The sequence below is a fragment of the Brachypodium distachyon genome, chromosome 3 (genome assembly GCF_000005505.3).
Source record: "Brachypodium distachyon strain Bd21 chromosome 3, Brachypodium_distachyon_v3.0, whole genome shotgun sequence".
NCBI classification, from domain to species: Eukaryota; Viridiplantae; Streptophyta; class Magnoliopsida; order Poales; family Poaceae; genus Brachypodium; species Brachypodium distachyon.
The window spans coordinates 53,972,415-53,984,917 of NC_016133.3; the positions used below are offsets into that span (position 1 = coordinate 53,972,415).

A 12,503-nucleotide genomic window follows, 5' to 3' on the forward strand; every position below is an offset into this window, starting at 1 on the left:
TATTAGCATGTCCGTGTCGCGTGGTTAACGTTTCTACCCGGGTCTTGTTTAGATTTGGTGTTGCTTGAGATGGCGTGAGATCGAAATGGCCGGGCATCCGTTGAGGCGTTGAGCTGCCTGTCCGAGATACGTACACAGTAGGACTTCTCTTGTGAAAACAAGAAGGACCCCATATCAGATTGCACATCAAAGAGATACTGTACAATAAAGATCAAAAGAAAAGAAAAAAAGGGTGCATCCGAGTCCATGGTCACACATCATTTCGGCAACCATGTACCTGACGATCTCTTTGAGATGTACGCGCAGAATGTCGCCAAACACCTCGATCGAGGAAGAGAAGACCAAGTACCCTGTCGTTGCCCTTTCCTTGAAGACAAGCAAGGGCGCTCTGAGAGCTAGCTAGCCCCACCGTCAGACGTGTCTCTCTGTGTTGTGCCGCCGGTTACTGTGTTGGAGTCTCACGCGTAGCATCTCGTTTCAAAATTTGCGTCGCCCAGTGATTCAGTGAAAGCAAGGAGTAGCAAGGATATTGTAATTGGGACAAGAGAAATGAAAAACGTGTCTTTTTATTGCCCATTTCGTACGTTTGACACCCATGATTTGAGTCTTGAATTCTAGACTCATTTTGGATTTTAGAAATCAATTTGTTTGGCTGACGTGGCATTGGGTATATGAACTGAATCTCAAATTTCACTTTGACCTGGCACCCCTTACGATTTTGCCTTCAGGCATCAGACCCAGTTCTCAGTACTAACTGCAACAAAACTGGGATTGCGTGTGTTGGCGTGAGGAGTGGCCAGAAGGAAACAAAGATCGATTGCGTGAATTCCATGGGTGTTGACGGAAAGCGAACGGGCAACCCACCGTCGTTGCCGGCTGTCGGCTGGTAAGCAGCGGGAGATACGGATTTGGTTCGAGTATAATTGGCGCATGGGAGGCGATGATCGAGGAGGCTGTGTGCCGCGCTGGGCAGCTTTGCCATGGCCGGCCGGCCGGCCGTGTGCCCGTGTGCCTTCTAAACTTGGCGACCTCCCGGCGCACATCGCGCGAGCGCAGGGCGAGGTTCGCGATCGGGTTGATGTGCCGTGGTGGGGGCTATGGGTCGCGTTTCCGGGCAGTTCTAGGGGGTTCCTTTTTCTCTTGTGTTTTCCCCACCTTTCGGTGCATCGGTCTGTTGGGTTGCGTCCGTCTGTCGGGGTCGCTCTTCGTGGCCGCAGTAGGTCAAAGAAATCTCTCCATTTCCAGTCGGACAGTATCCACGGAGCAAAACTGCAAAAGCATGTGCTGGAGCTAAAGCGGCGTACGTAAAGCGACGGGTTTGGATAGCACTATGTTGCCACCGAAAAAGAGATGAGGAAAACACGTCCTGCCCCGCAAAGAAAACATGCCGCGGCGTGGCTCCCGAGCAAATATTGGCGAACAGCGTACACTCCCGTTCAGTTCAAGGCCCCCTCGCTGTACTGAAAGTCTGAAGAAACTGATCCCAATCCCCGGGTCGCCATGGGCTCCTACCACTACAGCTCTACCTCGCAATTCTTCTACGCCGCCGCCGGCGAATCCAACCCAAATCCCAGCCCGACCGTCCACAAACCCGCCACAACCGTGCGGATCCCCGTAACCTCCCCTCCGGCTCCGGGGAAATCGCCGGCCGCGGCGGCGGCAAAGATCCAGGCAGCCTTCCGGGCCCACCTCGTCCGGAGGCACGTGGCGGCCGTCCGCTCCGCCGACGCCGAGGCTTCGCGGCTCGAGCGGCTGCTCCGGCGGCAGGAGACCGTGGACGCCGTCCGCGGCGACGAGCGCGAGCGCGCGCGCTTCTCGGAGGCGCTCATGGCCGTGCTGCTCCGCCTGGACGCCGTCCCGGGGTACTACCCGGCCGTGCGGGAGGCACGCCGCGCCGTGAGCCGCCGCGTTGTCGGCCTCCAGGAGGTGTTCGACTCCGTGCTCGCCGCCCCCGAGGCCGACACGTGCGGCGTCCCGGCGAGCCTGGATCAGGTCCTTGAAGGGATCTGGGGCCCTAGAGAGACGCCGGCGGCGGCGGCGGTGGTCGTGGAAGAGGAGGTGAGGAGGAGCGGCACGTGCTGGGGGAGGTTTTTCGGGGTGGTCTAGCGTGGTATACCAAATAAAAATACGTGTATTTCGTGTATGCGTGACTGAGACTGTGAGATGATCGTAGTATACCAATTATACCAAGTATATATACGTGTATTCCGTGGATGTGTACCGTGGAAGTACAATGATACGAACACGAAGCGAATACCTATACTGATACAAGTGCTCTGCTGCTTTAATCTTCTGATTCGTACTCCTTTACCGACAGGGAACCGCTTGTCATTGATCCTCGTTCCTGAATCCTGAGTCCTGATGGATGCTGACTGCACTTGGGTCGGACATTTTGTTCGTACTATTTTCAATCTGCTGCATTTCTCCTCTCTTTACAGTTTCAATCAGTGAGGTGGGTGTGGTGTACTGGTGCGTGCTAAATGCGTCCTGCATGCAAGAAATCGTACCTTTTGAAACTTCTCCAGAGGTTAAATAAATCTATTAACATAGACAACAATGATGCTAAATTCAAAATAATTTACTCCCTCCGTTCATTTAATTGACGCCGACCATTTTGCAAAAAACCTCTATTAATTAACGAAATCAACTTGCATTATACATCTTCAGTTGAACGTGGACTGCGAGTTGATTTCAAAAAACTACAGGTGTTTTTTTTTGCAAAAATTCTGGTAGAACGTGGAATGGCAAACAACAAGAGTTTTTTTGCGAAAATTTCGGCGCCAATTAATTAGGAACAGAAGAAGTACCTTTCAACTCAATAATCCTTTTGTTGATTTGTTTCACTGATGGGTTCATGACGACGAAGACTAAGAAAAAATATACTCAGATTGGGTATGTTTCATCGATTCTATTTTGCAATTATTATAGATCATATATGCTAACTAACATGTTAGTTCAAGACAATTATCATATTGGTTGTGAATAATCAGTGTCATGTTAGCATCGAGAGTGTAATGAAAGGTTTATCAAGCCTCATTTGAGCATTGTTATGCTCCTAAAACTTTGGGACGATGTTGAATAACCTTGTAACACAGTATCTATAATCTGACAATATCATCAATAACATGATAACTCCTTTATTAGAACCTGATAACTATTGACGTGGACAAAGGTTACGTTGTCAATATAATATGAAGCCCACATGAGTTTTGAAACTACATTACGGCAGTGGCGGGTCCAGAAATAGGTTTATGTGGGTATAATACCTTAAAAATATCTACAATTGTATTTTTTTCACGCATATTGAAAGATGTGTTTTTGAATTTTCTGTGGGTTCATCTGACCCCCCTTGCTCTCACGTGGATCCGCCGCTGCGTTACGGTGATAGATATTCGAGGATGTAAATCAAGTCAAATTTCAGGAGGTTACTTTTTTATGGGATTTTCAGGAGGTTATTGATCCAACCACATGTAGGATTACGAGGATTTTGCGTCTCAGGTTGAAAATTGTACCCTTTTCCTTCTCTAAAATCAGATTTCAACCGGATTTTGCAGTCGCAGGCAAGAAAATACTCGACGCATAACAAATCAGAGCTCAATCGAGCCTACGCCTTATAACAGCCCACTAGCCCAGACTATCTCCTATCCAGCCTAGTAGCCCACAGGGCCCAATTTCTCGCTGCACAAACGCCAGAAAGCCAGAGACCGGCGTCATCCTCGTCCCCCTGCAGAAAAAACCCAGCGTCATTGCCGCAGAAGAAAAATCCAACGTCATCCAGATGACCTTTCCAACCGCGTGCAACCATCCAGACCGTCCATGTAACCCGGGCCCGGACTCCACGCCCACACCAACCCAACCCTGACCCCTCAATCCCCTGGACAAAAATCTCAGCACCAGGGATAAAAACGCAAAAGAAAAACTTCCGTGGTCTGCTGCGTTCCCCTCTCTCTCGTCGCTGCCCCGCCCCGTCTCCCCCAAAACTTCTCCCCTGCTTCGCCCATCTCACCGCGCCATCTCAGTCTCGTCCAGTTAAGCGCCAAACGGGTTGCCATTTGAATTGCCCGCGGCGTCCGCTTGCAGAACCTTCTCGAACCTTCTCGAGGCGCCCCCTGTATCTTGCTCTAGGGTTTCGGTCCGGATTCCCCCTCGCGAGGCCATGGGGGACGCCGTGGCGTCGCCCCCGGTGGCGCCGGTGAAGCGGCGGCGTGGAGATGGCGCGGGGATGAGGCGGGTGGCGGAGATTGTGATGGTGCTGGCCGCGGCCGGGGAGGCGCGGGGCGGCAGGGAGCCGACGGCGGCGGAGCGGGCGCTCGCGGCGGAGGCGCGGGGCAGGCTGGCCGCCGCCGTCTCCGAGGGCGCGGTGCGGCCCAAGGATCTGTTTCCCGGCGAAGCGGTGCGCGCCGTCGTCGAGGATCTCGGGCTCAATAGGGCCAAGGACCCCGCCGCCATGGGGTTCCGCCCACCCAAGGCCTCCATCGCTGACAGGCTCATGCTTACTAAGCGCAAGGTTTGCCAATTCTCAATTTTCGCTTCCAACCGTTTATTGGCCTTGCAGTGAACTGGTACAGGGACCAAAATTGGAGAGGTTGGGTGATGTCGATGTGAGACTGCTGGTGGCTATCGAACTTCTATAGTTAGATTTACGCTGCTGCTCGTCTACTCCTGGAGAACTTATTGACTAGTTCACACTGAAGAATTCCTTGGAGAGATGCTGATACTTCGATATGCTTCACCTGCTCCTGGCCTCCTGTTGTACTTTTAGTTCGATGAATTTTATTTGCCCTCGTGGGCAGTGGTACAGCCCACAGTTTAACCGAGGATCCCATAATATCTATTGCTATTATCTATTTTTCAAAGATTTACTCAAAAGCTATTCAATTACCCAAACTCTAATGAAAATCGCGTGGCATCGATAAGAGAATAGCTTACAGAAAAGAACCCATGTCGTGTTGTTTGAAGCCATTTTGAAAAGGAATAAAAAACTTGAAATAAAATAACTGCACACTAATTGCTTCACTCAAGGCTCGAGCGCTGATTGCAGCCATGCAAGGTAGTAACATCCTGTCCACTAAGCTATCGATGTCCTTGCGATTACAAATTTAGGGGGTTAGTAGATGTTCAAGTATTTGGGGGTATAGCAGTGCTCCCATACATCATGACTGAGTCCGGCACTGCTCACGACTTGCTGCCTCCGGTGATAGAGTTACTTCTCATGCACATATCCGGGGCAAATATATTCAGCTAAAGGATGTTGCCCGATCAAGTGGCAACTTGGAGAGTGATGGTTCCTGCTAATAGGCTCTAGCAGTAACTCTTTTGGCGTAGGATGTTCTCTTGCAGTAAGTTGTCGCTTCATTTGGTATTGGCTGTCCGGAGCTAGAGAGGTTTTAGCGAGGCAGGTTTTTTTAGCTTCTGTTCATGTAGTCTGGGCAGCAGCTCCCTTGTTTGAATGTAAGCTTTGGAACTGTTTGCTTTTATCTTTCGGTTTCTTCTTTAATTCAAACCTTGTAGTGCTCGGTTTCTGTTAATGGAAGCCGGAGGGTTACCTCCTCTGTTATTTTTAAAGTCCTCCTATGGCTAGTATCTCAGAGTTGGATCTAAAGAAGCTCTCAATTAATGTGTTTTGAGAGAGAAAAGTATGAGTTGTCTTGGGTTCTGCACTAACAGCCATATATAGATTATGATACGGTATCTCTCTCTTTCCTCATTAAATAGGGTTCCATTCCATACTTTTTGTTTAGGTGGCAGGCTTTAGAACGGTGCACAGTGATTATCCTTATATGGTAGATTCTGGTTTCACACAAAATTAATATGTCTGAATTTGGTATCTTCGTGAAATTTCTCGCGATAAGTTTAGTGCTTGTACTGTTGATCTTGTGAATTCATTTACTAGGGGTGAAAACGGAGAAGAATCTTTCTGTCTGTTATCGAGAAAAACGTAAATGAAGTGGTAATCTAGAAACATGATTTTTCGTGCGGAAACACAAATAGAAATGGGACGTCGTTTTCTGGCAGAACACTGGGGGAACATAATTTTCTTTATCTGTACGTGCGGAAAATTTCTGTTATTTTATGCCCAGTCCAAGAGCCCATAAGCCCAACACAAGCCCATATACCCACCATAAACCTAATCTCTGCATTGTTTAAGGTGTTTTTGACTTGTGTGTTCCAGCAAACATCCGCTTTTGTATCTGTGTCGTTACTATTATTCTCTTTGTATTATTTTCTGGCAGTATCTGCTTCTGTATTTGTTTCTGGGATTTCCATATGTGTTTCCGCTAAGAAACACGGAAAAGAAATGTAGTAACACTCAGTACTGTCCATTTCTGCTCCTTTTCACCCCTATCATTTACTACTGCCTGGATATGTTAGTTCTTCTCAGCATTGACTGGTTTCACTTGATCTCTAGGTTATGGATTTCATATCGATCAAATTAATTTTGTATTGTTTAACTAACTGTATAGTCTAGTTGCTGATATCACCTGGATGTATTTGCTCACGGACCATTTTTCTACCTTGTTTCATTCTGTAGATGGAAGAAGTCAAGGAATCTCCAGTGCAACCAACTATTACCCCACTTCAAGTAACTGTCTCGAGTGGAATGGCTGAATTTCAAGGTTCAAATGCGCCTCCCATGTTCGCTGTTGGGACTGTGAGGAATCCACCAGCTGTTGCAGCCATGCCTACTACCGCTCCAGGAACTTCTACCTCCGTAATGCTCTCGAAACCGCATGGATCGTCACCTGTAAAACCAGTTACTAGCCCTTCAGTTGTTGCACTGCCCCATACTGGTCAACCACAACTTAGGTCGGAGAAAGGTGTTAATGGCCCTTCGAATTTAACGCGAGGTACTGCTGCACCATCTAGTCTACAGCATCCATTGTTCACTTTTTTTTTGCATATTGTGGACACTTGTTACTTTAGCATGTAAACCTTGCTAAGTATTTTTGACTAGATAACATGTTTGATTGGCTTTGGAATGCCTTGCATGTGATCTCGCATACAAATGTTGTTTACCGTTCATTACACAAATATGGTTAACACACTTTGACAGCAAGCCACTCTGCCCCCCCTCTGCCTCCTTTGGTTGTGTTTATTATCAGAAGCGCAGACAACACATCTGAAATTGGACAGTTTTGTAACTGCAAGGGATAACTGAAAGTCTGAAACTGTGTAGCTGTTCTTCATGTAGCATTTCAATCTTCATTTGAACACTATTCGTTAAGGTGCATTTATGCTTACTTCGCTTGTCTTGTGTAGCCGTGTTTAATTTTTTTGTATGTATAATCACAATTGTGAAAGGGTAACATTCCTTTGATTGCCCTAGCTCAGATACTAATTTGGCTTTGTTTCCCACTGCTACAGTGACTGCTGGCCATTTGAACAAATCGTTTCAGGATACATCTGTTAAGTCAAATCTAACTACTGTAACTAGTACCAATCAGGTGGTAAGAAATCCGGACACAAAGGTAGCTGCAATTCAAACAGTGACAGGAAACCCTCCTATGGGGCATCATGCTACACCAGGAACGCCGTCTGTTACTACAAAGCCTACTCTTGCCAGACACATTGAAATAGCAAAGAATGTTCAACGGTTTCTGCGTCAACCTGCAAATAATCCTAGCTGGACTCCACCATCAACTGAGTACATGCATGCTCGTTTGGACTGCCAGATATGCAAAGTTGCTATCATGGATGCAAACAGTTTGCTTGTCTGTGATGCTTGTGAGAGGGGAGCGCACTTGAAATGCCTTCAGCATTATGGTAACAAAGGTGTTCCTATAGCTGATTGGCATTGTCCAACATGCGTAGCACAGAGTAAAGGTAAAACCCTGCCACCAAAATACGGCAAGGTCACGAGAACTGTGGTAGCATCGCAGGCTGGTCCACCTGGTGGTGCAACACAATTGTCTGTTCAGGGTGCGGCAGGAAATACGTCGGCAAATGAAAATCACCAAAAGGTGGCTGCAAATGGAAATCTTATTAAGTCAAACTCAATGCAAGCTGGCAGCACTGTTCACAATAGTACTATATTGGCTCTAAATGCTGCTACTCGTTCACAATCAATCTCTGTCTCCAGATCTCTGAAAGGAAATGTTAATAATTCTGAAACTTCCTCTGATGAAAAAGAAGGGAATGTGCAACCATTTAGTACAGGACAACACAATGTGAAGGCCCCTTCTGAACCTCAAAGTAGTGAATTGACTGCCGGCACTAGTTCTGGATCTCACTCAGGGAAATCTTCTAATGAAAATGTGAGCAGTGGGTTATCTTTGCACTCTGTGGATTCAGGGAAAGATACCATGCACGAGCATCAATCTGCAGTAACTTCCGGGATAAATTGTTTGGATAGTTCCTTTGCTGTTGCTGCTGGTGCAAATATCAGGTCTGAAGCCCTTCCGAGCAGGGATGTGGAGATGGTTAATAGTAATGGGACTCTTGTGAATCAAATCAGCAATATTGATACTGAAGAAAAGATCGGGACTGAAGCAACCTCTGATGTTGCTACTGAAGAGAAGGTCCATGCTGAAGCAATCTCTGAGCCGCAGAGAATCAAAGATATCGAGATGACTAACAGCACTGAAACACCAATATGTCAAAGCAGCAACATTGCCATTGAAGAAAATCACCCCACTGGTACTACGTTAGAGCCACACACAATCGAAGATATGGAAACGACTGTCAACACTGCAAAAGCAATGGATGAAACAAACAATGTTTCTACTGAAGAAGAGGCCCGGTCTGCACCAGCTTCTGCAGTCAAAGATGTGGAGATGGCTACCAATGTTGGAACAGCAACAAATCAAACGCAGCTAGCAAATGAATCAACTGAAAATGGAGGAAGAGAATCTCCCAGCGGAGCGACACTCGTAGGGAAGTCTGATGTTAATGCAACACCAGATCATCATAGCACCCATCAGGTACTTCCAAATGGAGTGCTACATATTACTGGTGAAGTTCTGTGCGGTCAGGAGGGTGAATCTGTGGATTGCAGTGCAGCACCAAGAGAAGAAACCAGCTAGATTCAGATATTAGGTTGCATCCAACTTGTGTTTGCAGGTATGTTTCAAATTGAACTATTGTCATAAACTTACTACATGCAGTATATGATGTTTAGTACTCCCTCGGACCCATATTACTTGTCCCAGATTTAGTACAAAGTGTACTAAATCAGTGCCAAGTAATTCCGGCTGGAGGGAGTACATTATTTTGTAAAGAAAAATTTTAGACTAAACATGCCTTTCAGATTTAACAAGTTGTACCTAACCTTACGTTTTATCTTAACAGATGAGAAGTATGAAGGATCTACCAGTAGTTCTGCTAGCATCAGTGATTAATAGCCATCCTCTCTACATTCTTTTGGATCGCTTATTATAGATTTAGTAGTCATGGACAGCCATTTTCCTCCAGGTTTTTACTATGCCCCTACCAAAATGAAACCCGCCTGCCAGACTGTCAGTTCACTCATTTTATCAGTACCACCTAGCTTATTTTTCTTCATATCCAGGCGTCCGCTGCCTCTTGCTTGAGGCTGTTGTACTTTATGTAGTTTATTTAAGTTACCCGCTTCAAGCCAGTCGATTCTTTTTCTTGTTTCTGGTGCTGTAATTAGATAGGCTTTTGCAGTGAGGACTGCATTACCTATGTCTTGATAATGATATTTGTACCATGTGCCCAGGGGTACCCTAAAATGTTGGCATTCCAGGTTACATTTTGGCTGTGATAGCGTGTAGACTGCTCGAGATGCCCGTCCTGCGACAGGTTCACAGCGTACCTAGTTCAGTCCTCATGCAGAATGCACATTGCTCATTCGGATTCAGTCTTTCTAGTCCCATGTTTCACACTTCTCCCTATGACCATGCAAAGGTAAATGCACAAAAGTGAAAACACCGATATGCGACAGCTCGTCTGGCTTTCTGCTATGAAATAGAGCATCAAGCTACTCTCGGTACATTTATTCGTGAAGGGAAACGGGCACATGTAGGATACCAAACCATACGCGTCTCACTGCACAGCATCACAACCGGATCAAACACGATCACCTCAAGGACTGATCACCTTCATACACCCAGGAACAAGAAGCAGTACCACACGAAATGATCATTTCCCTACACACCCAGCAACAGGAAGCACCAAACGAAGACCAAAAGCAACACACGGCGCATCGGCAGAGGTGCCACTGCCGCCACGCCTGGGGCGCCACTCGAAGCCGACGGCGCGGGCGCCTTTGCGGCGGCTTGGTCTTCTTCCTCCACCCCGCGGCGACGCGGCAGTAGAGGTGCAATACGGTGACTCTCAGGTTCACAAAGTTGCAGCTCTAAGCGGCAGACGCCGCCACGTGGACGCGCAGCTTCAGCCCGCTCCTGCATCGCCTCCCACCTCCGCCACGCCGCCTCGTGCTTGAACCCTGAGATATGCATAAATCGATCGACCCCCCACGGCTAAGTCAGTCAGTCTCCTGTGGCCGCAATGTAAATGTGATACACGAATGCTATTTTTGAGACTGGTGTCTGGTGGTGTACTGGTGTTTGACTGCTTACAGAGGGTGTCTCCGACCGCGAAGTGCGTGTCCGCTGCCCAGGCAAGCACGTCGGAGGCCACGTCCCACCCCGGGTCACCTCCGACGACGTGTTGCACAGCAGCACCAGCAGTTGGTGCGGCTCCTGCAGCGATGTGTTGATGCATGGCAACGGCCAGGAACAGAAGGCCAGTGGCGGCTGCCACCGGCCGGTGGCTCGTAGCGGAGACGGCAGAATACATGTCGCGCGGCACACCTGGAGCAGAGAGGGACCGGAGACGAGTGTCGCACGTCGTTGCTGTAGGCGTGTAGTTAGGTTGGCTGGCTAAAGCAAACCAAGTCCTCTCGAACCACCCGTCGACCTCTCTCGTGAGAATGGTAGGTTTGAAACTGCGTGGCAGAAAACCAAAGAAAAGAATGCATGGCAGGTTAAAGTGTAGGGTACATTTATATCTATCAGTTTTGCTCGCGGGTCACGCCGCCGTTTGCTTTACTGTTTTTTTCTTTTGCTATTTTACAGACTATCTATTTCTAAGTTGACGTAGCAAAACCATCCAACTTGGTTATTGAGAGTCCAAATGCAGAGGAAAGAGAATATGACCATTAAATTGGACAACTTTAAATGTCACACAAGAATAAATATTTCTAAGGACCGGTTTAGTTGGTCTTAACTTGTTGCTTTTGATTTTGGCTTATAACAAAAAAAAACTTTAACTTGTTTGTACCATCATGTCAAGCAAAAAAGCGAAAAACCGCGCTTTAAGTCTAACTAAATAGGGCCTAAATCGACTGAGAAATTGTAATTGTATTTTTTTTTCTCTATGAGACAATAGATACGTACAAAACACGATGAAAGAAAACTCTATCAATGCTTGAAGAGCTAGCGCAGCAAAATGCCGAGACCAGAACGTCAGAAAGACCATATGTTAATGTTTCTCTCTTACTAAATACTCCACATTCACATGGTATAAATGATGTGGCCATTAAAATCTGTGCTCTGAGTCTTTAGAATCGTCATCGATGAAGGAGAAGGCAACCGATGGAGTAAGGAAGGTGGTCTCCATTCTCTAAGTTGAAGGAGCTAAGCACTAAAATCCGGATCTCGCAAACAAATGAACAGACGAAGATGAAACAAGATGAAGAATTCCTTGAAACATTGAACCCCGAGCTCAAACCCCGCGATCTTTGGCTCAGTGAACATTAATCGGACATACGACAAGCCCATGTGGCACCATGAGGGTTTAGGAGTGCAAAATAATGCACTGGATGCACTCCTTCAACATGGAGGTGGTCAACAGGGGCGGAGCTAGGTTATACTTGTGGTGTTAGCTGACACCAATGATTCGCTGCAATTCCTTTGTAAATAAGTAAAGCATATTTTTCATTTGTAGAAAATGGCACCGGTCCAACAAAGCGGACATTAGTGGCCCTCCATCCTAGCTCCGCCCCTGGTGGTCAAGTATCCATATATGCAGGACAAAAGTTAGTTGGTCGGTTTCGGACCTCCGATAAAGTATCGTACATGTATAAGACTACACAACTGTTGTCGCATTGTGGCCGCAATCTATCATAACTAAATAAAAGTACAGAGCACCAAACTTTAACGACATAACTTGAACGAGTTTTGAAATTGATAGCTCCAAACTCCTCTATTTGAAGGTTTTCCATATTAAAATTTTCATCTCGTGTTCTCTTTGAATGACATTCCTTGGTGGAAGAATGCTTTGGATCTCGTGGACAAGTCGTAACTCGCAGGAGTACTTTCCATCTGACAAGCGTGGTGTCTGACACCATCCGATGATCGCTTGATCGCTTCGTTGGTTCGGGCGGTTGAGGCGACCACCATGTCGTACTGAGATACCACGTGTGGAACCCACTGCACTACAGAAGGACAGCCACAGGCCCACTGTACACATCTAGGTGAAGTGGAATAGTGAAAGGGCATTTCGATCCCTAAGTGTTTTGGTGTTAATGACAACATGAC

General features: G+C 47.0%; 2 protein-coding genes and 1 long non-coding RNA gene across 3 annotated transcripts; 2 read left to right on the plus strand and 1 right to left on the minus strand.

Annotated features, from left to right (window-relative positions):
• The first annotated feature begins 1,125 nt into the window (after positions 1-1,125).
• LOC100842345 (BAG family molecular chaperone regulator 5, mitochondrial) lies at positions 1,126-2,288 on the plus strand. Its single transcript, XM_003570210.4, has one exon. It carries the CDS (start codon positions 1,501-1,503, stop codon positions 2,104-2,106), a length of 606 nt encoding a protein of 201 aa, XP_003570258.1. The 5' UTR covers positions 1,126-1,500; the 3' UTR covers positions 2,107-2,288.
• Positions 2,289-3,907: 1,619 nt separating this feature from the next.
• LOC100842652 (PHD finger protein At3g20280) lies at positions 3,908-9,692 on the plus strand. Its single transcript, XM_003570211.4, has 4 exons — positions 3,908-4,507; positions 6,533-6,848; positions 7,366-9,060; positions 9,289-9,692. Exons 1-3 carry the CDS (start codon positions 4,157-4,159, stop codon positions 9,021-9,023), a joined length of 2,325 nt encoding a protein of 774 aa, XP_003570259.2. The 5' UTR covers positions 3,908-4,156; the 3' UTR covers positions 9,024-9,060; positions 9,289-9,692.
• Positions 9,693-9,896: 204 nt separating this feature from the next.
• On the minus strand, positions 9,897-10,953 carry LOC112271764. Its single transcript, XR_002965129.1, has 2 exons — positions 10,542-10,953; positions 9,897-10,408 (listed from the first exon to the last, which is right to left on the minus strand). It is a non-coding gene; the product is annotated as an uncharacterized LOC112271764 (long non-coding RNA).
• Between the last annotated feature and the right edge of the window lie 1,550 nt (positions 10,954-12,503).